Source organism: Alosa sapidissima, chromosome 4 (genome assembly GCF_018492685.1).
Source record: "Alosa sapidissima isolate fAloSap1 chromosome 4, fAloSap1.pri, whole genome shotgun sequence".
Taxonomy (NCBI): domain Eukaryota; kingdom Metazoa; phylum Chordata; class Actinopteri; order Clupeiformes; family Clupeidae; genus Alosa; species Alosa sapidissima.
In genome coordinates this window covers 38,492,463-38,520,379 of record NC_055960.1, presented here as the reverse complement: position 1 = coordinate 38,520,379, position 27,917 = coordinate 38,492,463, and the positions used below count along the sequence as shown (strand labels likewise).

General features: G+C 44.7%; 1 protein-coding gene across 13 annotated transcripts in view; it reads left to right on the top strand.

Moving 5' to 3' along the window:
* The first annotated feature begins 1,308 nt into the window (after window positions 1-1,308).
* prdm2b (PR domain containing 2, with ZNF domain b) overlaps window positions 1,309-27,917 on the top strand; it is a 41,766-nt gene continuing 15,157 nt past the window's right edge. For 6 of the 13 annotated variants that reach the window (XR_006031122.1, XR_006031125.1, XR_006031123.1 and 3 more), the window contains exons 1-6: window positions 1,309-1,586; window positions 7,037-7,089; window positions 10,369-10,530; window positions 15,619-15,722; window positions 16,989-17,141; window positions 21,407-21,533. Coding sequence is in view for 7 of the 13 variants with exons in the window: in XM_042088713.1 (XP_041944647.1) it covers window positions 10,389-10,530; window positions 15,619-15,722; window positions 16,989-17,141; window positions 21,407-21,533 (526 nt within the window). In the remaining 6 variants the exon portion in view is untranslated. The other 7 variants (XM_042088711.1, XM_042088710.1, XM_042088712.1 and 4 more) reach the window with 7 other exon arrangements.

The following is a 27,917-nucleotide window of genomic DNA, read 5'->3' as shown; positions in this document are numbered from 1 at the left end:
AGTCGTCATGCCCATTATGTACGTAGTCGTCATGCCCATTATGTACTCGTCATGCCCATTATGTACCCGTCATGCCCATTATGTACCTGTCATGCCCATTATGTACCCGCCATGCCCGTCATGCCCATTATGTAGTCGTCATGCCCATTATGTAGTCATCATGCCCATTATACCCGTCATGCCCATTATGTAGTCGTCATGCCCATTATAGCCGTCATGCCCATTATAGCAGTCATGCCCGTCATGCCCATTATGTACCCGTCATCCCCATTATGTAGTCGTCATGCCCATTATAGCAGTCATGCCGTCATGCCCATTATGTACCCGTCATGCCCATTATGTACCTGTCATGCCCATTATAGCCGTCATGCCCGTCATGCCCATATAGGCGTCATGCCCGTCATGCCCATTATGTACCCGTCATGCCCATTATGCCCATTATGTAGCCGTCATGCCCATTATGTAGTCGTCATGCCCGTCATGCCCATTATGTATCCGTCATGCCCATTATTAAGTCATCAGTCACACGTGATCATCCCTCAGCTCTGGAGTTCCTTTCTCTATCAAACAAGCAACAACACCTCTACTCAAGACAAGTAGTCTACTCTTAATTCAGCTGAATGACTTCACTTTCAACTGTTCATTTTAATGTTGATGTGAATGTGATGTTTATTGATTTCTTTGTGAGTCACATCTGCTAAGATGCCATGCACATAAATATTGTAGTCTTTATTATGATTGGCTATAAGACAGCCATTAGGCTACAGTTATCTTTGTCAAAATAGACACCAGCGCTGGCTTGAGAGGTGACTTGTATAGCCTATAGGCCTAACTCCAGAAATGTTACCACTTGTCTGTAGACTAAAGGCTGAAATCTAATTACACCTACATGGATATTCGTTTAAACGAAAAAGCTTTCTCGACAGAACCACATTGATTCACCGATTAGACTGCGTCGGAGCAGTCAGAGCTGTATACCGGTATGCTCTGGGAGCAGTGATAATATAGTGCCCTCTGGTGGTGACAAACCACACCACACTTGCTGAGGGCACGAATTCACACAATGGACCAGCCTGGGGCTATTATAATAAACAGGACGACCCTATCGAAGGCAATTAGGCCTAATCAGGCTGAACCTTTTGTTTCCACCGTTCTTCGTTTCTATTTAAAACATTGAATGTTGTTGAACAAAACACGGACTGTGAGACTGTGGGCTCTCAAATTAGCAATGATATTCGTAATAAAAATATCTTTAGAAAGAAATGTATAGTTTATCAGTCCTTAGCGAAGCCCCTGTTTATAGCATGGCGGTGACTCAGAGCGCATACCTGATTTTTCTTTAATACGTCAAACCAGATTATAGGTTGCTGCTCCGTATTGCTCTTGAACTTGATGATGAGGTGCTAGCCTACATGTCGCCTGTTCGAGAATCCTGCTGATTTTGAGTTGTGTAGCCCCTCTGTTTACGGGCAGACACTTAAAACGTAGGCCTTGCATTCCACGGTGTCATAGGGCAAAGACCATCTGTAGACAAGCTGACACTTCGGGACGGGATCTGCTCTTTCAAAGCGACATCGAGGAGATGTGTGAGTTGGTCGGTGTGTGTGTGTGTGTATGTAGGGGGGGGGACTCGTTTTAAAGTATGATATCCAGGCCAGGTCAGAGCCTAAACGCATGATCTGACTATCTGCAGTCCGAGTTGTGTCACTGCTCATCCTGATGGTTAAACGAGCTACTTGCCTCTCCCAATTCTCCGACCCGACCGACCAGTAATATTGGAGAAGCCCTCGGCTCCAGTCCGCATCCGCCATTTTCAGCAGATTGAGAGCAGGTAGAGCAAAACCTCACACAGTATCGGTCCAAACACAACAGGTAAGTGCCAAATGAATCGAGAGGGTTTTCCCAATCAACCCGTTTGCGAGGCTTAGCGGAATCCTCAGATAGCCGACACCTTGCTGGTTTGGGTCGCATCGCTTTCAAACATTCAGGGTGATCGATGCTGGGAAACAATAAAATGTGTTTGCCCAACCAGTCTTTCAAGGCTTTGGGGACATTCATTAGGGCATTTATGAAACTTTTTAAAGAAGTTGGGTCAAAGTGGCATTGTTAGCGTCTGTTGTCTCCATATTGCTTTCTCTTTTATTGGCAAACTTGAAAGTCCTGCCCGAGCTCGCAGGCTTTTCCCCATTAACACACCAAACTCGTGATGCACGTTTTATCCATAGCAGATTATTATGAGGCTTCGAAAAAACATCTGACCTGAACATGTAAATTGTAACCTAATATTTCTAAATGTTTAGGCTACCTCTCCTTAGCAGTTCTTGACTGTAAGACACAGCGACTGACCCGTTTCCATATTTATGATGGTTTGGGTGATGTATAGTCTAGGCTACTATTCAGTGCATCCACCGAACGTTTAACTACACTGTGGATATATCATCCGGATTTGCATTAAATAGGGCCACATTTAAAATCTGGTCATTTTCTATCAGTCTGGGTTATTGTGACTTTTCACTGTCGTGTAGGTTCAGCTTCTTTGTTCCGTATAGGCTACTCAAACCCACCGTGGCCCAACTTTGTTTTTAGGGTTTCTCAAGAATGATAAACTTGACCCTTGCTTTCTCTGTTGTTTTTATATATCGGACAAAAACGTAAACATTTGGCAGCGTATCTGTGCGTCTACATGTGTTTCGAGGTCGTTATGGGCTGAAACAGAAAGTTCTAGATGTGCCATAAAACGGCGTGATCTAAATGATGGAGAGGGGATTTAAAATGACGTCGATCTCAGCACTAGCTCTTACTGCACGGATTCTGTCTGCAGTAGCCAGTGAGCTAGCCCATCAGCTGTGTAGAAAGCCAGCGGCTTCTGGCTGTAGCAGCCTGTAGTGGTCTAGTCCATAGCCTATAATCAGCTGTTTAGGCCAGGCAAGTTTCCTTTGTGAGACGAAGCTGCCGAGGCGGCTGCTCCCAAACCCCCCACAGCACGGGCCTCGGGTAAAATGATCATTAGTCATATAGGCTGTTTATACAGAGGCCCAGACGTTTATTATTTATGGTAAATAAAAAAATGCTTATGCCTGTGTGGCATAAATCCCCTGTATTCTTAATGATCCAGAGTAACTAATAGGTTTTACATATTTGTCAGTAAACGAAATTACCATTGGCCTTTTGTGAAATGACAAAGCAATTAGATGAAATTGGAGTCCTATAGTTGTCCATATTGAGACTGCTGTTAATTGTGTGTGTGTGTTTGTGTGTGTAAGAGAGAGTGAGTGTGTGTGTGGGGGGGTCATCATTAAACAAGGTTTTTCTACAGTGAATCATCAATAGAAAACTACAGTGAATCTTTAATAGTCCATAATAAATGGTCTATTACCTTGCTCAATAGCGGCCGATAATATGAACCCCTCACACAGGATCACAGGCTCAGATGGGGTCGGATGCAGATCAAACGTTAACATCCTGCAACCTGTCTGTGTGCAGTCATCTAATGTTAAAATGGGCTCAGAATCACCGTGTGTGTGTGTGTGTGTGAGGGTGATGACTCGTCTTGGGCCTCTTTTTCTCGAGACACCAGTGTGAGTGTGTGATTAGAAGATAAGCCCACACACACTCCGGTGTGCTGACCATGCAATCTGGCCCCAGGAGCACCATAGTGACCATTATCAAGCAGAGGCAACGAGGAGTTATAAAGATGGTGATTTAGAATCCAGACATAAAGTGAGGGTCAAGGTGAGTGCGGCTTGGCACCACGGCCTTGTGATGTCAGTACTGCAGTAACAGGCTGGAACGGACACGCACACACACACACACACACGCACAGACACACACACACGTACGAAAGCACACACACACGCACGCACACACCACGGCCTTGTGATGTCAGTACTGCAGTAACAGGCTGGAACGGACACGCACACACACATACGCACACGCACGCACACACACACACACACACACACGTACGAACGCACACACACACACACACACACACACGCAACGCGGCCTTGTGATGTCAGTACTGCAGTAAGTCGTGCTCTCGAATAAAGGGAATAGGTGGACACAACCACCCTGTGTTTTAGCAGAGATATTACTGGACATTAGGGTGTGTGTTTTAGCAGAGATATTACTGGACATTAGGGTGTGTGTTTTAGCAGAGATGTTACTGGACATTAGTAGGGCACTTTAGGTACGATAGCGATTTGGACATTAGGGTGTGTGTTTTAGCAGAGATGTTACTGGACATTAGTAGGGCACTTTAGGTAGTGTACGATAGCGATTTGGACATTAGGGTGTGTGTTTTAGCAGAGATGTTACTGGACATTAGGGTGTGTGTTTTAGCAGAGATGTTACTGGACATTAGTAGGGCACTTTAGGTACGATAGCGATTTGGACATTAGGGTGTGTGTTTTAGCAGAGATGTTACTGGACATTAGGGTGTGTGTTTTAGCAGAGATGTTACTGGACATTAGTAGGGCACTTTAGGCACTTTAGGTACGATAGCGATTTGGACATTAGGGTGTGTGTTTTAGCAGAGATGTTACTGGACATTAGTAGGGCACTTTTTGTACGATAGTGATTTGGACATTAGTAGGGCACTTTAGGCACTTTAGGCACTTTAGGCACTTTTTGTACGATAGCGATTTTTAGACAACGCGCCAGATCCCCCCTTCAGGTCGTTAGTTGCCACACCCCTTGGCGCGTTGCTCATAAACGAGACGTGCAAAATAAGAATTTAAACATTGTGCCAAGAAAGAAATGTTTATTTATATAACGCATTTCATATACAGAGATTATTCAATGTGCTTTACATAAACAAAAGCAAACAGTAATAGCAAATAAAAGCATAGAAGGCAAGAATTTGTAACTCAATGCAGTTAGCAGAAAGCATCTGAGAACAGTTTGGTCTTAAGTCTAGATTTAAAACTGGCTACAGTTGGGGCCTTTTTGATGTCATCCGAAAGTTAGTTCCAGAGCTGAACCGCATAGCAGCTAAAAGCTGCTTCACCATGTTTAGTTCTAACAGCAGGTTTTACTAGCAGGTTTTTCTCCTGAGACCTGAGAGGTCAAGAAGCGTCTGAGGGGCAGCTGTGGCCTACTGGTTAGCGCTTCAGACTTGTAACCGGAGGGTTGCCAGTTCGAGCCCCGACCAGTAGGCACGGCTGAAGTGCCCTTGAGCAAGGCACCTAACCCCTCACTGCTCCCCGAGCGCCGCTGTTGTTGCAGGCAGCTCACTGCGCCGGGATTAGTGTGTGCGTCACCTCACTGTGTGTTCACTGTGTGCTGAGTGTGTTTCACTAATTCACGGATTGGGATAAATGCAGAGACCAAATTTCCCTCACAGGATCAAAGTATACTTATACTGGAGTATACTTATACTTATACTATATATACTATACTATGATAGGTATTTAGGTCCTGCTCATTTACTGATTTATAAATAAGCAATAGTGTTTAAAGTAAATTCTGTGACTTACTGGAAGTAAATTCTGTGACTTACTGGAAGCCAGTGCAGGAAATTGGAGTGATGTGGTCAGTTCTTCTAGTTTTTGTGAGAGCCCTAGCTACTGCGTGTCCTGTGACCTGTGAAAAGCCCACTGCAGTAATCAACCCTGTTGGAGATAAATGCATGAATGAGTTTTTCTAAATTATGTTTAGACATCTGCCTATGTTTGGCAATGTTTTTGAGGTGGTGAAAAGCTGATTGAGTTATTGCTTTCATGTGGCTGTTGAAATTTAGATCACTGTCAATCAATACACCAAGATCTTTAACAGTCAATTAATACACCAAGATCTTTAACAGTCAAAGTCAAAGTCAAAGTCAAAGTCAGCTTTATTGTCAATTTCTTCACATGTTCCAGACATACAAAGAGATCGAAATTACGTTTCTCACTATCCCACGGTGAAGACAAGACATATTTTACCAATTTAAGTCCACAGACAAACATAACATTCAAGTAAACAAAAAAGTAAGTAAATAAGAGGGCACATATAATAATGAAAAAAAATAAGAGCAGCAAAATTTGGTTGAAATTGTGCATAGACAGTCAATAAAATACTAGTGCAAAGTCAGGCCAATAAAAGGCTTGTGTAGTTCTGTTTGACCTAAGTAAGAAAGAAAGTGACATAGTGGTGCAAGTTATGTAAGAGCAGCAGATGTGTTGTGTTTTCAGGACAACAACAAGTTGTAAAGTGTACAAGTGTGCAAGTGTGCAAGTGGAGTAGTGCACGCGGCCATTGTGGGTCCAATGTCCAGGATGTTATGTAGCTGAGGGTGGAGGGGGGAGAGGAGGGAGAGAGTTCAGCATCCTTACAGCTTGGTGTATGAAGCTGTTGGTGAGTCTGGTAGTGCGGGAGCGCAGGCTTCTGTACCTCTTCCCAGAGGGCAGTAGATCGAACAGATTGTGAGCGGGGTGACTTGCATCACTCACAATTTTGGTCGCCTTGCGGGTGAGGTGGGTGGTGTAAATGTCCTTCAGGGAGGGGAGTGAAGCACCAATAATCCTTCCAGCTGTGTTCACTATGCGCTGCAGGGCTTTCCTGTTGTATTCAGTGCAGCTTCCGCCCCACACAGCGATACAGCTGGAGAGGATGCTCTCAATGGTGCCTCGGTAGAATGTGGTCATGATGGCTGGTGGAGCACTTGCTCGCCTGAGTTTCCGCAGGAAGTACAGGCGGCGCTGAGCTCTCTTCGCCAGTGATGCAGTGTTGGTGGTCCAGGAGAGGTCTTCGCTGATGTGCACCCCCAGGAATTTGGTGCTGCTCGCTCTCTCCACCACAGCACCGTCGATGGTCAGTGGCAGGTGTTGGGTGTGACCTCTCCGGAAGTCAACAACAATCTCTTTGGTCTTGCTGACGTTCAGCAGGAGGTTGTTGTCCCTGCACCACGTGGTCAGATGGTCGACCTCCAACCTGTATTCAATAATATATATATTATATATATATATATATATATAGTCAATTAATACACCAAGATCTTTAACAGTCAATTAATACACCAAGATCTTTAACAGTATCCTTTTGCTTTATCCTTCAGTATCCTTTTGGAGACGTAACAAGGCCTAAAAGAGAGAGAGAGAGAGAGAGCGGGTGAGTTAGACACCCCTTTTACAGGTAGGCACACACACACACACACACACACACACACACACACACACACACACACACACACACAGCCCAACTCCTGTTTGCAATTTATTCTGTAGATAAATTCAGTAACATACTTTTTAGAACCCAATCGATTTGAGATTTTAAAGATTTTGATATTTGAGGATTTCAAAAACATTGTGTTTAAGTAGGCCTAACTATCTGGTATCCTAATGAAATACTAAATGATGAAATAATTATTATGAATTATAGTATCATGTCTTTGTTCTTATCTGATAAACACCAATGCCACAATAATTTTTATTATTATGAATTATAGTACAGTACCATGTCTTTGTTCTTATCTGATAAACACCAACGCCACGATAACTTTTAAGGTTTGTACCTTATGCTTAATGATTTCTTTACATCATTAACAGCATTAAACAATGCGAGATTTTAATGTATGAGGGTGATAAGTGATTAGAAAGGAAAATTGTAAAAATGTCACATGATTTGCGGCTTGAACATATTGCCTGAGTCGCGTCTGCGAAGTTCCATTTGCCCACGCATGCTTACAGGTTACAGCAGCCTCGCAGCCTCTGCCAAAACCGTATCTCAGACGCAGCTCGAACCACGCTGCAAACGCCAACCATCTAGAAAATAGAAGGGATGCCTGTTTTTTTCCGTTTCATGTGAGCGGTTCTGTGCAGAAATATACTGAAAAGAGAAGTTGATAGTCATAATTTGTGTTTAAAAGGGGAAGTGGAGGTTACAGGTGTACTATTAAGGAGCCGAAATAAGGTGAGCAACCAACCAGATGCTGAAAAGGAGCATAAGTTGTGTCTAAAAGGAGCATAAGTTGTGTCTAAAAGTGAGCTGCTTCTTGGCCTATTCCTTTGTGTGTGTGTGTGTGTGGGGGGGGGTTGCACAGTAGACACATCAGCATTAGCTTTTTACACACCGTTAACAGCATTAAACAGTGTGATACTTTGTGTGATTAGAAAGGAAATTTGCATAAGTAAGGGATAATGTATAGAATGCCGGTCATTATTGGGAAACTAAGTCCTGACAGGGCGAACTGAATCCCGACACGCAGTGGAGGGGTCTTGTTCCACCCTGAAGGGACTTATTTTCACAATAATGACCGGCGTTCTATACATTATCCCGCTTATTACACGGCTACTTGCCAAAACGAAATAATAAAGTCACCGCGATGTGACTTTAGGCTACATAGCCTAGCCTATTTGTTACCGTTCATCGTGGCATTTGCTGAGAAACAAATAGCCTACTGTAGTTCGCAACAACACACGCTGAACTTGAATCAAACATTCTTTAGAAAACAGCTGATCAACCGTCTGCTTTCACTTTTGAATGAAGTTCCAATCCTTGCGTAGTGATATGAAAGAATTGACTTAGAAGCACAAAGCCCATTTTCCTTGACAGCGGTCTGTTATTGAGAATTAGCAGACCGCCAAACGTTGGGAAGGCCCATTCAAGTGAATGGAGCATTCTTTAGCATTATAAAGAGCCGTGTAATAAGTAAGGGATAATGTATAAGCCGATCATTATTGGGAAATAGGTCCCGACAGGGCGGGTCTTGTTCCGTCCTGAAGGGACCTATTTTCCGATAATGACCGGCGTTCTATACATTATCCCGCTTATTACACGGCTACTTGGGGCAGCCGTGGCCTACTGGTTAGCGCTTCTGGTAAGCTTGAGCAAGGCACCTAACCCCTCACTGCTCCCCGAGCGCCACTGTTGTTGCAGGCAGCTCACTGCGCCGGGATTAGTGTGTGCTTCACCTCACTGTGTGCTGAGTGTGTTTTTTAATAATTCACGGATTGGGATAAATGCAGAGACCAAATTTCCTTCACGGGATCAAAAGAGTATATAAACTAACTAAACTTTCCAAAACGAAACAATAAATTGCCCACGATATGACTCTTTAGCATACATAGCTTAGGCTGTAGCCTATTTGTTACCGTTTCATCGTGGCTTTTGCTGAGAAACAAATAGTTTGCAAACAAAACACGCTGAACTTGAATCAAACATTCTTTCTAAAACTGATAGTTCCGGTCCTTGATTGTGATTGGCCTCTCGGGGCTTATTGCTTAATTAGAACACAGCTGATCAACCGTCTGCTTTCACTTTTGAATGAAGTTCCAGTCCTTGCATAGTGATATGAAAGACGTGAATTTGAAGCGGTCTGTTATACTTAGCAACGGTGTGTTATCAAGAAATAGCAGACCACCGAACGTTGGGAAGGCCCATTCAAGTGAATGGAGTATTCTTCAGCATTATGAAGAGCTGTGTAATAAGTAAGGGATAACGGCCGCCGAGGTGTCCTGTTATACGTAATTAATGGACGAGGGCGAGGGGCAAAGAACTCCTCCGAGTTGCCTCCGCCCATTCCGTATAACTGGACACACCTCGAAGGCCGTTATCCCACTCATCACCCAGTTGCCACTGTAAAACAAAGGAAACACACGGTTCCGTTTAAAAAGAAGCTCACTAGTTCAGCTTGGACAGTTAGCTTGTTTGCAGTTGATTCCATTGTTGCGAAGCCTCAACCGTTGTCCTACTATCGTTGTTATAGTTACCATTCATAAGCATTGATATGGAACGGTGATTAAACTTTTTTTACCAGATCTACTTCATAGGTGTCCCGTTATTCAGAATTAAAAGCCACCCCGCCAACCAATCAGAAAAGAGTATTTCTTCTCTCCGGGTGATAATGAGAGATAACGTCCATATAATACTCTCATATGACTTACAGTTCATTCAGAATGCCACCATGGCACATGTTCAGTATTCAATATTCAATATTCAGACCAGAAATATCTCTGATGCGGCACTCCTGTGGCCAGTCTGACTACTAAAACATCTCTGCACTGTCTTTTGGACTATTAAAACATCCCTTCACTATATCTTTAAAACATCTCTTCACTGTCTCTTTTGGACTATTAAAACATCTCTTCACTGTATCTTTAAAACATCTCTTCACTATATCTTTAAAACATCTCTTCACTGTCTCTTTAAAACATCTCTTCACTGTTTAGACGACAACGAAAACGATGCAGCTGGTGATGTTGTTCTGCGTTGGACCCCGTCTCTCCGTCATTTAGACACAAACGGAGGTTTTCTCCTCCCGCAAACAGAGTTTTTAAAAACTCCGGGCTGATCGTTTTTTTGGGAAAACTCCGTTTGTTCGTTTGGCGGGACAAGGTGTACATGTGTGGTTTGACCTAAGCATGTGTGTGTGTGTGTGTGTGTGAGCAGGTGTGTGACCCCTGGCCAGCATGGCTGTGACGGGCGGGTCTGGAAGGCTGTGTGTTAGCGGGGGGGTTCGGGAGACCCTGGAGGACGTCCCCCCCCATGTGTGGAAAGCACTACCAGAGAACATGAGGCTCGGACCGTCAGCCGTCAACCAACACCGCGTAGGTGAGGACACACACACACACACACACACACACACACTCGGACCATCAGCCATCAACCAACACTGCATAGGTGAGGACACACACACACACACACACACACACACACACACACACTCGGACCATCAGCCATCAACCAACACTGCATAGGTGAGGACACACACACACACACACACACACACACACACACACACACACACACACACACTCACACACACTCGGACCATCAGCCATCAACCAACACCGCATAGGTGAGGACACACACACACACACACACACACACACACACACACTCGGACCATCAGCCATCAACCAACACTGCATAGGTGAGGACACACACACACACACACACACACACTTGCATAATTACTAGAATAATTGTTATGAAATTATGTAATCATTTATTAATGATCTGTATTAAACTATGGTTTTCTTCTCAGTACATGAAGTGCTGGTGTGTGTGTGTGTGGTGACAGTAGTTCCTATTTGTTTGTAGATATTCTCAGTTTGAGAATAACGGTCTTTTCAGCCGTAGTTATGGGGTTTGTGGCATGAGGGCTGTTTAGTGTGGCCCTGACTCTCCCAGGCTGCTGGAGAGAGAGGTGAACGGCATTATGGGTAAACATGAAGCTGCCGAAGCAGAGTTCATCATTGAACTCTTTGTGTGTGTGTGTGTGTGTGTGTGTGTGCTGCAGATGATGAATGCTGTATGTGTGTATGTGTTGTTGGTGTGGCAATACAGTTAATGGAACCTGTGTGTGTTTGAGAGACAGACAGACACTGAGGGCCAGATGTACTAACGCTTTTGCGCCCACTTCAGGCGTATTTGTTTCGCAACGTATGTGTAAAATCCTTGCGAGGTATGTACAAACAGGCCGCAATGATGTAAAAGCGCAAACTGCCTGTCGCGGGAGCTGAAAGTGGCATATTGCGTTTGTCATGTCATGCATATGCATTCATGTGAGGATCCAGGGGAAAGTGGGAGTTTAGCGTAAAAAGATGGGAGGGGAAGAGTAAAGTGCACCTAATTATGTATTCCACGGTATGTACAAAGACTGCTCCTGAAAGCGCACGTCTATTCTGCACCTAAATACTTCCGCCTTGTAAAAGCAGGTTTTAATCCAAATTGCAGTTCAATGCGTCAATAAGAGAACCTTTCAAAGACAACAGAATCGCTATTTAGAGCACCAGTTTTGTAAGTCTTTGTACTATCAAAAGCAACATTAACTTTCGTTGGCCTTTCGAATGTCTTACTTTCACTTTCACGTCATTCACTTAAACTTTCCTACTTGCTAGATTTGACCAATCTTCCATAGGCTACGTGCACAAGTAGTTTGAGTAGAACTACTACTACTAATAATAATAATAAGTTTATTTTATATAGCGCCTTTCTCAAACCCAAGGTCGCTTTACATAGTAGGAAGGCAGGGAAACACAATAACAAACAAACAAACAATACAACAGAGACAAAGGCAGGGAAATACAATAACAAACAAACAAAACAATACAAGAAAGACAAGTTATCTGTAGGAACTATGTGTTGGGTGTGGAGGAGAAGTGATCATTAAACAGAAAGGTCTTGAGATGTGCTTTGAAGAAAGGAAGAGAAGGACAGGCACGAAGGGGTTGGGGGAGGGAGTTCCAGAGTTTGGGGGCCAAGGCACTGAAGGACCTGCCACCCAGGGTGGAGAGTCTGGAGCGGGGGATAGCCAAGAGGTTTTGGTCAGAGGATCTGAGTGAGCGGGAAGGAGTGTAAGGGGTCAGGAGGTCGCAGATGTAGGGGGGAGCAAGGTTGTGGAGGGCTCTGAGGGTGAGTAGTAGTACTTTGTATTTGATCCGGGACGGAACTGGTAGCCAATGGAGTTGATGGAGAATGGGGGTGATGTGTGCTGATCGTCTGGTATGGGTGAGGAGCCTAGCTGCAGAGTTTTGAATATATTGTAGTCTTTGAAGGGTTTTAGTGGGGAGACCAAGGAAAAGTGAGTTGCAGTAATCTAAACGGGACATAATGAAAGAGTGAACCAAAGTCTGTGCATCACTAGCAGAGAGGAAGGGTCGGAGGCGTGCAATGTTATGGAGGTGAAAGAAGGCATTCTTAGTGAGTGATGTGACTTGATATGAGGATCAAAACTAAGGGTGGAGTCAAGCTGAATGCCAAGGTTTTTAACAACAGGGGTGGAGTGGACAGATGAGCCATCAATGTTGAGGGTGAGATGGGGAGATTTGGTGAGGATGCTTTTAGGGCCAATCAGCAAAATTTCGGTTTTGTCTGTGTTGAGCTTGAGAAAATTGTTTTGCATCCATAATTTTAAGTCAGAGAGGCATTCAGTGAGGGAGCGTGGTGGGGGGTCAGAGGGAGAGGGAGTGGTAAGATAGAGTTGGATGTCATCTGCATAGCAGTGGAAGTTGAGACCGTGGCTGCGAATAATCTGGCCAAGAGGGAGGATGTATATGAGGAAGAGGAGGGGCCCAAGTACAGAACTCTGGGAAACTTGGGTCTGACAGCGTTCGCAATGTGCGGTTTGTCTATGAAGCTGATAACGCTACGTTCGCAAATGTACGTACATCTGGCCCAGAGAGTCCACCTCAAGTTGGAAGGGCTTCGAAAATTGAGGAGCCATTAGAACTGGCGAGGTCGTGAGGAGTCGTTTGACTGACTCGAACGCGTTCTGGCAGGAGGCAGACCAGATGAACCAGCTGACGCCTTCAAGAGACCAGTTAGAGGCTCCACAACCGTGGAGAAACTTTTACAGAAGCACCGGTAGACGCCGATCATACCTAGGAACCGCATCAGTTCCTTCTTGGTGGCCGGCAGAGGAAAGTGGTCAATCGCGTTGACCTTTGCTCACATAGGATGCACTTTGCCCTGTCCTACGACCTTCCCAAGGTACATTACTGTAGCCCTAGCGAATTCAGATTTAGCGGTTGATGGTCAGATTTGCTGCTGCTAGACACCTAGGGGGGAATTCTCCAATGTGCGTAAGGGTGCGTAAGTTAAAAAAAAACGCATAACTATGCACATTTCACTATACGCAAATTCTCCCCTTCGCTTAAATCTGTCATTTACCTTATCCATGAGGCTACATTGTTTCATAGTGAAAATCCCGTTATCACCCACTTCGGATATCTAGACACTGTGGAGGTGGAGGTGGGAGGTGCACTCTAGACACTGTGGAGGTGTGATGTGGGAGGTGCACTCTAGACACTGTGGAGGTGGGAGGTGCACTCTAGACACTGTGGAGGTGTGAGATAGAGGTGGAGGTGCACTCTAGACACTGTGGAGGTGGAGGTGGGAGGTGCACTCTAGACACTGTGGAGGTGTGATGTGGGAGGTGCACTCTAGACACTGTGGAGGTGGGAGGTGCACTCTAGACACTGTGGAGGTGTGAGATAGAGGTGGAGGTGCACTCTAGACACTGTGGAGGTGTGATGTGGGAGGTGCACTCTAGACACTGTGGAGGTAGGAGGTGCACTCTAGACACTGTGGAGGTGTGATGTGGGAGGTGCACTCTAGACACTGTGGTTGTGCACATGTCTCTTTTAAGCTCTCTACTCCCATTCAGGTTCAGGTTCAGGCTGGCGTGGGTTGAAGCCAGTAGTGTAGTGGGTAAGCAGTGGCATGACAGTCTCTGGGTTTAATCCAGCGATGCCTCATGAATTCATGCTCGCTCGTCAAAATCCTCTCCAATCTCTCCATAGCATAATCACACACATGCTCATACTCACACTCACGCTCTGGCTTTCACTCACACACAGACACACACACACAGACACACACACACACATGCGCGCACACACACGCTTCCTGAGGCTTTCATATTCGCCACCCAGTTCTATTTTCCAGGTTTGAAGAGGAACTGAATGAGAGGCTGTGAAGACGTGTTCACCCAGATAAGCACACTTGCACATACAGCCCCAGAGCAGTGGAATAAGACACAATAGTGCACAATAGTGCATAATAGTGCAGTCTTTCCCTCAGGGGAGTAAGACACAATAGTGCATAATAGTGCAGTCTTTCCCCTCAGTGGAGTAAGGCACAATAGTGCAGTCTTTCCCCTCAGTGGAGTAAGGCACAATAGTGCATAATAGTGCAGTCTCTCCCCTCAGTGGAGTAAGACACACAGTAGTGCATAATAGTGCAGTCTTTCCCCTCAGTGGAGTAAGACACAATAGTGCATAATAGTGCAGTCTTTCCCCTCAGTGGAGTAAGACACACAATAGTGCATAATAGTGCAGTCTTTCCCCTCAGTGGAGTAAGACACAATAGTGCATAATAGTGCATAATAGTGCAGTCTTTCCCCTCAGTGGAGTAAGACACACAGTAGTGCATAATAGTGCAGTCTTTCCCCTCAGTGGAGTAAGGCACAATCCTCCGGTTACAAGTCAGTAGGCCACGGCTGCCCCTCAAGTGCAGTCTTTCAAGTGCAGTCTTTCAAGTGCAGTCTTTCCCCTCAGTGCAGTGCAGTGCAGTATTTTCTGCGGTCATGCTGGTGTCAAGCTTGACATTGTTGGTGTAAGATGGTCATGCTGGTTTGCTAGAATGATCAACATAAACTGGCATGGCCAGTTAAACCAGCAGTGTACACCAGAAACACCAGCTAAAATGACCAGCTTGAGGTAGTACGACAAACCAAACCAACTGAATTACCATCGTAAGCTGGGTAAACCAGCTGAAGGTATGTTTTCGCAAGAGTTTTGCTGGTCTAGCAGGTCAACCATCATAGGGTGGTCAAACAAGCTGGTTAACAAGCTGGTCAATCAGCAAACCACTTTAAGTTGGTCAGGTTGTTTTTTTTCAGGGGTGGTATTCCCCCTGCTGAATGGGACAAACTGTTCAAACGTCTCCTGCTCCTGTTTTGAAGGTTGAAGTGACAGGTTTAAAAAGGCTCTGCAGCCACGTGCTGATTGGCCAGCTCAACTGCTGTGTGCTGATTGGCTGTTTGAGCAACCTTGTGCCATGTGATCATGTAAACAGCGATAGCAGCTGCTCTTTAGCAACAAAACACTTTCTCTTCCTCTCAACTTTCTCTAAACCCTTATTACCCCCCCCCCCCCCCCCCCCCCCAACTCCCAACCCTTATTACCCCCCCAGGTGTGTGGGCGGTGCAGGCCATCCCCAGGGGCAAGCGTTTCGGCCCTTTTGTGGGGGAGAGGAAGAAGAGGTCCCAGGTGACCAGTAACGTCTACATGTGGGAGGTGACCAGTACACACACACACACAAACACACACACTCACTCACTCACACTCACACGCACATATAATTATTTATTTGGATTAGAAGATTATAATCATATATCATGGCATAATCCAAATGTGATAGAAAGGTGTACAACAGCAGCCACTATCCTAGTCCATTATGCACATTAGGGGTAAAGGTGGCACCTACGCCTCCATATGTAGAGGCTGCCAATTACTGCTGATACAGAGCAGTATCTTACACACACACACACACACACACACACACATACCTCCATATGTAGAGGCTGCCAATTACTGCTGATACAGAGCAATATCTTGTCCGTTTCTTGGCCTTGTTCTTATGTAGTCCACAGATCTGCAGGCCTCGTACACACATCTTGTCAGGGTTCCCACGGGTCATGGAATTTCTGGAATATCATGGAATTTTGCAACGTCTATTCCAGACATGGAAAGTCAGGGAATTTTATCATTTTTGGAGCAAAGTCATGGAATATCAGGGAATTTTGTTGTAGCAGTTTAAAATTGAAAAGTATTTCCACACAGAACTGGTAATTTGCTTTACGGTTTCCTTGAGTATCTCAACTTTGTTTATTCAATTCCCATTTATTCATCTCTCACGCTAAAAAGTAAATAGTATAGTAAGTCATTGAAATTCATTTTTTTGTCAGGGAAAGTCAGGGAAAAGTCATGGAATTTTACATTTGACTTACAGTGGGAACCCTGTCCTGTGCACATGGCCTAAACTTCCAAAAATGAGGGCAGTGATTTTACAGGAGTAGCCAGAGTTATTGAAAACATTGTACCATGGTTTATATTTTAACAGTTTTGAAGCATAGCAGATGTCCATGTAAGCATCGAAAGAGCAACCAGTTTCTATTATTAACGGCTTTGGTGTGTTCATTAATTACAACTATGTCAGGTGTATTTGGTAAGTTATTTATGGCAGTTTCCAGTGTAGCGCACTGTTCGTGTGGAGGGGAGAACCAGTTTGTCTTGATCTTTTCATTGTGATGAATTGCAGTAAAGGTGGCATTGTTGCGGTGCTCCTTCACTGACAGTGCAACAATACGGTGGTGGCGCACTATGTACAGTCCTTTGTAGGCAGTGCAGCCATTACACACACTCTCTCACACACACACACACACACACACACACACACACACACACACACACACACGCGCACACACACACACACAGGTAATGCCGCACATCTCTCCATCTCTCTCTATCTCCATCTCTCTCTCTCTCTTCCTGCCCCCCAAGGTGTACTTCCCGACGCGAGGCTGGATGTGTGTCGATGCCACGGACCCTTTGCAGGGGAACTGGCTCCGTTATGTGAACTGGGCCCGATCCACACAGGAGCAGAACCTCTTCCCCCTGGAGATCAACAGAGCCATCTACTACAAGGTGCTACGGGTAGGTACACCTACTACAAGGTGCTACGGGTAGGTACACCTACTACAAGGTGCTAAGGGTAGGTACACCTACTACAACACCTGCTACAACATCTATTACAAGGGGCTAAGGTGTGCATCTACTGCTACCTCTACTAGGTTTATCTACTACAAGGTGTTGCGGGTAGGTGCATCTATTTCAGGCTACTGCAAGGTGTTGAGGGTAGGTTTGTTTACATTTACATTTGCATTTAGTACAAAGTTCAGCGGGTAGGTTTTGTTTAATACACAGTGCAGCAGGTAGGTTTGTTTAGTACAAGGTGTAGAGGGTAGGTTTGTTTAATGCACAGTGCAGCGGGTAGGTTAGTTTAAAGGGGAACTTGGCAACTATTTCAACGTAATAAACCCGTTTAGAAATCATTTGGATGGTTAAATGACCTGTTCCGGTGAAAATGGTGACTTGGTGACCTAGCGTCCTCAGGCGAAAAACCAACCTTGCAACATTGAGACTACCGTCCCGGAAAGAGAAGTGAGAAACAAGAAACTAGTTTTAAATCGTGTTTCTTACCTTGTAACATCCACATAGTTCTGCCAAACTTATGCTAACCGTTCGCTAGCTTGTAAACAAATCCATGTGCTTTATCGTTACCTTTTCCCACAGTTAAATTTGAAATAGCAAATAACAATTTCTCCAGCAGAGGGGGAAATCCTGCCAAGTTTCCCTTTAATACATGGTGCAGCAGGTAGGTTAGTTTAAAGAAGCCCTATGCAGGTCTGGTTATTCCTTTGCTGTTTCTGGGTTTTCGCCTGATTTGGGCTCATATTTTTCACGACATAGCTCCCCCTGCAGCTTCGGTAGCAAGTGACTGCTACGCTAAACCCCCACTAGCTAGCGAGCTAGCCATCAATAAACCAAGCTAAACACATAGGGCTCACAATAAAACGGTCGAGCAAACACATTGTTCAAGAGACTATCAAATCACATTACAAAAACGAAGTTCACCCAAGGGTAGGCTACTTACAATTTCAACAGCAACAAAGTCAAGTTGGAGTCCGTTTTGCAGTCTTCTTAGAAACTACAATCTGACTACATTTTCGAGTATTTCCGAGAAATTGAGAAGCACTAGGGGGAGATGAAGCACCCACCAAACGACCCAAAAAGTGCTGTAGAACCATCAGAACGACTCTCAACCTGCATAATTAAGGTAATTTTTGCTAAAATTGTTGCATAGGGCCTCTTTCATACATGGTGCAGCAGGTAGGTTTGTTTAATTCATGGTGCAGCAGGTAGGTTTGTTTAATGCACAGTGCAGCGGGTAGGTTAGTTTAATGCATGGTGCAGCAGGTAGGTTTGTTTACCCCAGATGCACACAGGTGTGTTGCGTTACTGCATGCCGGTGGGTTTTCCCTTCAGTCAGGGGTTTTTACTATGGTGTACCTTGAGGCGTAACCATAATTTGATTGGCTGGTGCCCTGCGATGCTGTCCGTTGATGCAAAAAAAAGTTGAAAATGTTTTGACAGAGGCGACGGGAGCAAAGCAACGCAACGGAATCACAATTCACTTCTGCAACGGACGACGTAAGCCCATGTAGAGTGAACGGGATGCGTCTCCAGCATTCAATGCAAGCGTCTGTGGGCACCGTTAGGACAAGCGTCTGTGGGCACCGTTAGGACAAGCGTCTGTGGGCACCGTAAGGACAAGCGTCTGTGGGCACCGTTAGGACAAGCGTCTGTGGTGCAGCAGGTAGGACAAGCGTCTGTGGGCACCGTTAGGACAAGCGTCTGTGGGCACCGTTAGGACAAGCGTCTGTGGTGCAGCAGGTAGGACAAGCGTCTGTGGGCACCGTTAGGACAAGCGTCTGTGGGCACCGTTAGGACAAGCGTCTGTGGTGCAGCAGGTAGGACAAGCGTCTGTGGTGCAGCAGGTAGGACAAGCGTCTGTGGGCACCGTTAGGACAAGCGTTAGGACAAGCGTCTGTGGGCACCGTTAGGACAAGCGTCTGTGGTGCAGCAGGTAGGACAAGCGTCTGTGGTGCAGCAGGTAGGACAAGCGTCTGTGGGCACCGTTAGGACAAGCGTTAGGACAAGCGTCTGTGGGCACCGTTAGGACAAGCGTCTGTGGGCACCGTTAGGACAAGCGTCTGTGGTGCAGCAGCGGTCCTCCCACAGGGCTCGTCAGAAGCGAGTGGAGCGAGTGCTGCGTTCGGCCCTGAACACGCCGGGTCAGGAAGCGAGTGCTGCGTTCGGCCCTGAACACGCCGGGTCAGGAAGCGAGTGCTGCGTTCGGCCCTGAACACGCCGGGTCAGGAAGCGAGTGGAGCGAGTGCTGCGTTCGGCCCTGAACACGCCGGTTCAGGAAGCGAGTGGAGCGAGTGCTGCGTTCGGCCCTGAACACGCCGGGTCAGGAAGCGAGTGGAGCGAGTGCTGCGTTCGGCCCTGAACACGCCGGGTCAGGATGCTCAAATATGAGCAACTTCACCTGCCATGGAAAGGAACATTTTGAAATTCAGCAGAATCATGGATGGATGGATGGATGATGGATGGATGGATGTGGGGATGAGGAGATGGATGGGGGGATGGATGGATGGATGGATGGGGGGATGGATGGGGGGATGGATGGATGGATGGATGGGGGATGGATGGATGGATGGATGGATGGATGGATGGATGGATGGGGGGATGGATGGGGGGATGGATGGATGGATGGATGGATGGATGGATGGGGGGATGGATGGATGGATGGGGGGATGGATGGATGATGGATGGATGGATGGATGGATGGGGGGATGGATGGATGGATGGATGGATGGGGGATGGATGGGGGGATGGGGGGATGGATGGATGGGGGGATGGATGGGAGAATGAGCACATTCTGGTGTACAGATGTTCAGGCTGATCTTACTGAGCTATCCCACATGTATATGCTGGAATAAAGTCTCTGTGTATTATTCTTCCTCAGAAGATATGGATTAGAAAAGGACTGAGCGCGGAGATTACAGGATGCAACCCCTGCAGGCTCTCAACCTTTGACCCCTGCAGGCTCTCAACCTTTGACTTGTATTCCAATTTTTGATTAACACACACATACACACAGGTGATTTACAGGTCTAATGTGGCCTGTTGCGCATATTAATGTACATTTCACTGAATATTATATGATGATATGATCATGTATTATTACATTATAATGACATTTTCTGTTCAGTTACAGCTGTAATATATATTATATTATTGGATTGGATTGGATCTCGAATGCAGTCTCTAGTCAGTAATATCTGATCACTCCTTGCAGGTGTGCACAAGCCCTCGTGCTCTGAAGCATGAGCAGAACGCCACTGATGAGCAGAACTGGGCCATTAGGCCTCGCGCTACAGAGTTATTACAATCACACTACAGTACAGAACGGATTTAAGTATAAGTATAGTATAAGTATATATACTATTTTGATCCCGTGAGGGAAATTTGGTCTCTGCATTTATCCCAATCCGTGAATTGGTGAAACACACACAGCACACAGTGAGGTGAAGCACACACTAATCCCGGCGCAGTGAGCTGCCTGCTTCAACGGCGGCGCTCGGGGAGCAGTGAGGGGTTAGGTGCCTTGCTCAAGGGCACTTCAGCCGTGGCCAACTGGTTAACGAGCAATGGGTATAATGTATGCATAATACTTTTGGACATATGCTCTTTTGAGCTACAGCACTGTCTATCAACATGTTTATTGCTTGCTGAAATCATTTACAAAGTTTAGGCTATCATGAACAAGTCTCATCCGAATGGCAACCTAGGCTTCATATTTTTGTCACCTTTAATTGGATGTTTTAAACAAATGTTAAAATATGTGTAACATCTTTTCGTCCAGATATTTACATACACAGGTATGTTGCTTGGGGCCACTCATCAAATGCTTAGACATCTTTCAAATCAAGGTTTCGACTAATGGTTTATTCATTAACTCCTGCCGTTTACTGGTTTACCCGTCCCAACGTCACACCAAGGGTGCTATAGCTGTTTTCCATATTTTATGCAACACAAAAGAGACTTGAAGTGGCCCTTTCTTGCCCTGTCCCGCTATTATATTATGACTGCAGTTTCAGGTCGGCCGTAGATGGTGTTTGCTCGAATGAACTACTTGTTTGCATTACTCCTTTTTGTACATGTTGTAAGAGAGCTTTGCGTGCTTGATTCGGACTTGACGTTCCAGGCCCGAACATTTTCCTCTTCGCCCCACTCATACTGCAGTAACCTCCATTTTGATTGGTCCATAGTCTCTTCTTTACTTCTTTCAGCCAATCGGACCAGGGGAAGAATTGCTTGTGTGGTACAATGGGGAAGACAACCCGGAGATAGCAGCTGCACTGGAGGAAGAAAGAGCAAGCAGTCTAAGCAAGAAAAATTCTCCGAGGGCTAGAAGAGGTAAACTATGATCTTTTAACCGGCGTCTATAATGTTACCTGACGAGTGTATAACCAAAGTGTTTGTATTTCCAAAGTTAAACAAATGTTTGTGGTACTGGTGGAAGTGTGTACAACGGCAAACTTGGTCTAGCTTGGATAGTTTCAAATTTGCGTTAGCCAGGATGGCTAACGTTACAGTTCAGACATTTGAGGTGGATTTGCTGCTCGTTGGCAAGCGTGTCAAATTTTCTGCCAGCAGATAAGAGGATGCATCCATCTTAGCTAAGCGACCTAACATGTATTAAATGTGTAATAACATGCTTAATCGTGCGATTTCACATACGGAGATAGGCCGTCTAAGTTGTGAAGCTAACTCGCTAGCTAGCTTGATACTTTCGACAGCAGCCATACCTGTTTCGTGTTTGATGTTAGCGAGCTAGCTTTCTCGGGCTGTTTCCCTTAGCTCTCCAGAACAGCAAGCTAACTAGTAGTGACCTTTCCTGTCTCCGCGTGGACAGTTCATTCTTTTCGCTGCCGTTAAGGTTAAGTAAGTTAACTGTTAATTTGAAGGAATATGAGATACGTGGTTATCTCCATGCTGACGATTCTTACTAAATTTTACATGTATGCGTTCAAGTTTCTAGGCTGCGGTGTGTTGGGTCCTCCGGTGTTTGCTGACCAGTACTTCATGGTCACTAGTTATACCAACCCCCTAAGTCTGTGAGAATCCCATTTCGTAGTAGTATCGGTTTCTTTCACGTGTTTACAAATAGTGTTAATCGTGGTAAACGATCGATTTCTCCCTTGTATCGTGTGGTAACATCGTTGCAGGACAGAACTAATCGAACAGGTCACTGTTTATCAGAGTATTCACGGTTGAGCAATTTCACTCATCAGCCAAGTTAGCAAGTCAAGTAGCTTCTGGACCAATCTATGGTGCAGCCACGGTATCCACAGGTCACCCATCGGCATGCCAGCTATGCAACAGCGATCTGGCTAGCACAGCTAGCTTGCTAAATATTTGTCGGTTCAATCTTATGTAAGAAATCTCCTTTGATATTGCCCTGAGCCCATCAGTTACGTGACGCGATATGCGTTTGTGTTGCATTCGTGTCTTCTGCACTGTAAACTAACGTGAGCGGTCCTAACCTTGCTAACATTTGAGGAAAGCTTGGCCGATTTCACTCGGGGATTCCTAAACTACCTTTACTCAGGCCATCCGACCTGTTCTCTACTCGTTACACCCACCCAAACGCCCGGATGCTCACGCAGTTACTGTGTTATGTGCGTTTTTCTCTGAAACGCCACCAAACTAGTGATTGTTTATGTTCAACTAAATGCCGTTTTCGAAGAGATTTGCTGAAAGTAGTACACATTTAATTAGAATGTCGAAAAAACAGGAAATCTAGTCAGTTTTATCAGTGCGCAGTAAGGTTGCTCAAGCTAGTCCCACACCCTTTCCTTAGAAGGGACCTCTCTCTACCAAAGCTCTTCCCATCCGGGAGACTTCAGGGCAGCAGGGGTATGAACTGCCAAGTAGTGCCCTATATTTGATGTGGGGGGTCAGATTATTACACTTTACAGCCACCTCATCTTGTTTATGCTGTTGTAAGTTTATTTAGTGGACAAATGGCTGTATGTGGTGAAGTGTTATATAGTTGATGGTGAAGAGTATTCATGGCTTTCAGTGTGTTATGGCATTTCTGTGACTGACACTACAGGTTCTAGTGGCAGACTGAAGGCAAGTGTGTAAGCAGTGTATACCAGACATGGCCACAGCAAACAGGGTCATGTTGATCTGTAGGCGTGTGTGTGTGTGTACCCACCCCCTCTTGAGCCCTGTCTTTGGGAACGTGCGCGTGCGCTCATGTGTGTATCTGAGTGTGTGTGTGTGTCTGCTGTGGTTGGTTGTGTTCTACCCTTCTGAGCCCTGTCCTCTTTGGGGATGTGTGTGTGTGTGTGTGTATATATGTGTGTGTGTGTCTCTGTCTGCCTGCCTGTCTGTGTATGTGTGTCTGTCTGCCTGCCGTAGTTGGTTGTGTTCTATCCTTCTGAGTCCTGTTCTCAGTGGTGGCGTGTGTGTGTGTGTGTTCTGAGTTCCAGTGGTGCTGTCTGGTGTCCTTAAGGACACAGTCAGGGGTGTTTCCCGCAGTGTTTTGGGATTGCTGTGAGTGTGAGGACAGTGGCTGCATACTCTGTGTGTGTGTGTGTGTGTGTGTGTGTGTGATCACCGAGGACAGTTGGGGGTGTTTCCCCCGGGTGCTTTGAGGCTGCAGAGAGGAGTGTCCTCACAGTGCCCTCACACAGAGGGTGTCTGTGACCATGCTGGTCAGATGATGCGATGCAGTCGTGTGTGTATGTGTGTGTGTGTGGAGAGGGCATGAATCAGGCTTTGTAGAGGATGCTCCCAGATGACCTTGTCCAGTCTGCTAGCTGAGGTAGCAGCTAACTGTAGTCCTATCACGTAAAACACTGTCCACTAGCATGTGGTGCACCCCTCTGCTTTATACATCTACTGTGTAAACTTACTGTGTATACTAGTAACCGGAGGGTTGCCGGTTTGAACCCCGACCAGTAGGCACAGCTGAAGTGCCCTTGAGCAAGGCACTTAACCCCTCACTGCTCCCCGAGCGCCGCTGTTGTTGCAGGCAGCTCACTGCGCCGGGATTAGTGTGTGCTTCACCTCACTGTGGGATCACCTGTGTGCTGAGTGTGTTTCACTAATTCACGGATTGGGATAAGGCCATCCTTAAAAATATTCTTGTTTGCAGTAACAGCCAAAAAAAATAAAATAAAAAATGAGGTAGGTAGGTCAATATTTTTTTTTCAAGATTCAAAGTAAAAAAAAAATACAATTTTGGTCATGGTGATTACGTAGGTATGAATTTACACAAATGTGCATATTGTGACGTAATTGACTGGGTCTTCAACCCGTGCCTTCAGGCGCACCATTGCAAACCTCATTCTGATGCAGGTTATATAGACCAGCCTTTCTCAAACTTCTTTGACCTGAGGCCCGGTCATGGCAGACTTTGGGGTCATAGGGCTCATCTACATGTACCCAGAAAGAAGGCTACAATAGCTTTTGGCCACGTTATATTGAAAATTGACTATACAATACTCAATGCTATACAGTGTATTATACAGTCTCTGCTCTGTTTCTATGGAAGTTCCAAAAAACAACGTCATTCTATTAATTGTCGTTAAATAAATAAATAGCCTTCCAACAGGTTGAAGCGGAGCTTTGATACCAACTTTATCGATTCGTTTCAGTTTCTCTCGCACAGACGCGCATTGAATGAATGCTCATACCACCACTATATTGTATGGCTCCATGTTTAATGGCATCGATAGAAACGTTTGTTTTCTTTTTTTGTCGGTCCGCGGTTTCTTGATCACCTAATTTCACTCCACGACTCCGCGGACCAACAGTCTCCACGTTGCGGACCCATATTTTGAGAGATGCTGAATAGACCACAACCAATTTCAATACTTCGACACGGTCACCGTTAGACTAGGGGGGAGAAGGGATGGGAAAAGATCTGGGCACAGTTCTTCCAGAACTTCGTGCCAAGTAAAAGCGTTATCAGTTTGTGTGAATGAAACAAAGCGTATAGGCCATAGTGTGACATGCGTAAAACCAATGGTGTAGAGATGACGCCACAGGGTTTTATTTGAGTCTACGTTTGCATGTAGGCAATTTATATTCACAATACTTAGGCCTACTAAAATAAATATTATTTTATTGCATTTGTATTTCATGTATTTCAATGGCCAAGTAGCCAACTTTCCGTGTCACTTTTCTCACCTAAAACTATTTTTGTATCAACAACTTTTTATTCGAAAAAATAGTTTTCAAGATGCTTCAATACACACAATTTTTCTTTTCTCGCTGAAATTATTTTTTGTAATGTTATATTAACAAATCTAAAAAGGGCGTGTTTACACCTATGATTGACCGCTGGCTGGCTGCAGACACGACGCTTTGTCCATTATGTTTTACCGTCTAGGCTGCAGACACTACACGTCATCACTCACTTATTTTAACCACACCTGATTTCGACACATAATCTAACCTAAATAAGTGTTGCTGTTATTATCATTAGGCTATATCTTATCACGGTCTGACTAAATACATATTGATAGTCATACATTGTGTAGTTGTTTGTAAGAGGCATCATTGTTAGTTGTGACAGATTCTTTGTGAAAAAAGATATGTGCTGTTCTTTCGTAGATGCTAAGTATATTAGCTCATAGCATGCTACATCATGCTAGCATTAGCCAGTTGATAGGTAAAGTAAAAGGGCTCTGCTATATTGATCCGAAGTGACGTTGGCCATAGTCACCATCATTTACAGTCCTACTTGTTTCAAATGGTTTAACGTAACCAGTGATTGCCGCCATCATCGTTGCAACTTCATTTGAATACACTTTGTCACTGGAGAAGGCGATGTTCAGTTTCATTAACATTAACTCTTGCTTAGTTTTGCGAATGGCAATAAACGCCACCTAGCCTGCTAGGTCGACAACCTCGGTACTATGCCCATTTATGAATCCGCCCGACAAATAACGTTACTTGTGTTTTAGTGAACACATTATTGGACCATAGCTTAACGTGAGGAGGGATTCAACAAATGACAATTTGCTTAGTATGCTCAGAACAGCGGTATCTGAAAATGCGTTAAGGTATCGTTGTTACCTGCGATTGCACTGCTGTAGAAGCATTTTGCATTGGTATGATTTGAACAGGTCTTGCCAGTGATGTGTAAATCCTCCCGTAGATGTACATCATTTCAAAATAATACGTCTAAATTGAAAACTGTGACAACTCATTGATAGGCTCTCTCAATATGTCTGTAATCGTATGCCTCTACCACAGGCTTGCTAGTCTTTCACCAGAGAGGGTGCTCCATTATAAATCAAAAATGTAATATTGCAGCCTTCATGTCAGCTGTAAAAATATGAGAACATGGACCTACTACATCAGGATACTCTGTAAACATTTTACACATAATCAGGAAGCTACTTTGCTGTTCAGTGAGTGATGTGCTAAAGTGGTGGTACGTTTAAGGAAACATTTTTATTCTTTGTTTCAAGTGCATAAGAAAATACCACATTATGATGATTGTTATGGTTACCCTGACATATACAAAACAATATACCGTAATACTTCAAACAGGGATCAATCAATAGCCTAATGAAATAAACAATGAAAATGAGGGGGGAAAGCAATAATAAATAAAAATGCCCATTCAATCAATAATATAATAACAAAAACATGGTAAGACTACATTAAGAAGAATATCAATATTAAACAATGTCAAATTAATCAACAGCCTATAATGAAAATAAAACGGTACTACTGCATACAAACCATAATGTATAAGAAGCGCTTAAAAGACCAAAAACTATCACAAGAACGAAGAGCAACTCATTCCACCAACATGGAACCACTGAGGAAAAGAGTCTTGAATTTGACCTAGCGTTTAAGACTGGTCGACACAACAGACGCTCATCAGAAGACCGCAGTGAGCGGTTGGGGATGTATATCGTGATCATTGAATTAAAATAACAAGGAGCAGATCCAGTCAGTGTCCTATAGGCCAAAGTGAGAGATTTAAATTTAATTCTGGCTACTGTAGGGAGCCAATGGAGAGTAACTAGGAGAGGAGTTACGATGTGTCCTCTTTGGCTGATTGAAGACCAGTCATGTTGCAGCATTCTGAATGATATATCACACAAAAGAAATAAAAAAAATAAAAAAAAATCAATATTGATTTAGTATCAACCAATAATTATTCTGATATTAATATTCTTGTAACGTCTACATCTTTGTGTAGGCTACAGTTAAATACTAAGCAATGGCCTCTGACTTAAATACCAAGGCAGTTAAATGATCGTGGTATGGTATAGTCTACGTGATACACAGGACTACACAGTAAACCCATTTAAAAAGCATCATCATCTCCGTATACCCATTTAAAATAGGCAAGGATATGTATAACATTTGGGGTTGCTCACAGTATACCCACCACTACAACTAACTAACTAGACTACACCACTGGTTAAGTGGTGCATTGCAATTTACAATTTGAGTTCAGGGGCATACAGAAAGTTGAAGTTTGGGTGACCTCAATAAAGAAAATAGAAAGAAAGGGATGTGTACAGCCTCAAGTATAAATGATGTCACATTAACAGAAGGTTCAGAGCAGCGGCAGACCTTTCTTGGTGCCACGCAAGTTATTGAAAGTCATGTGTTTTCAGAACGTAGTGGTGCTGTGCCATGTCCCATGTATAAGGGGCTTCAGGTTGATCCAGTGATGGTGGGTGATGATGTCAGGGAGATGGATGTCAGGGGACTTGGAGAAAGGGGGAGGACATGCCATCTCAGACCACCCCAGCC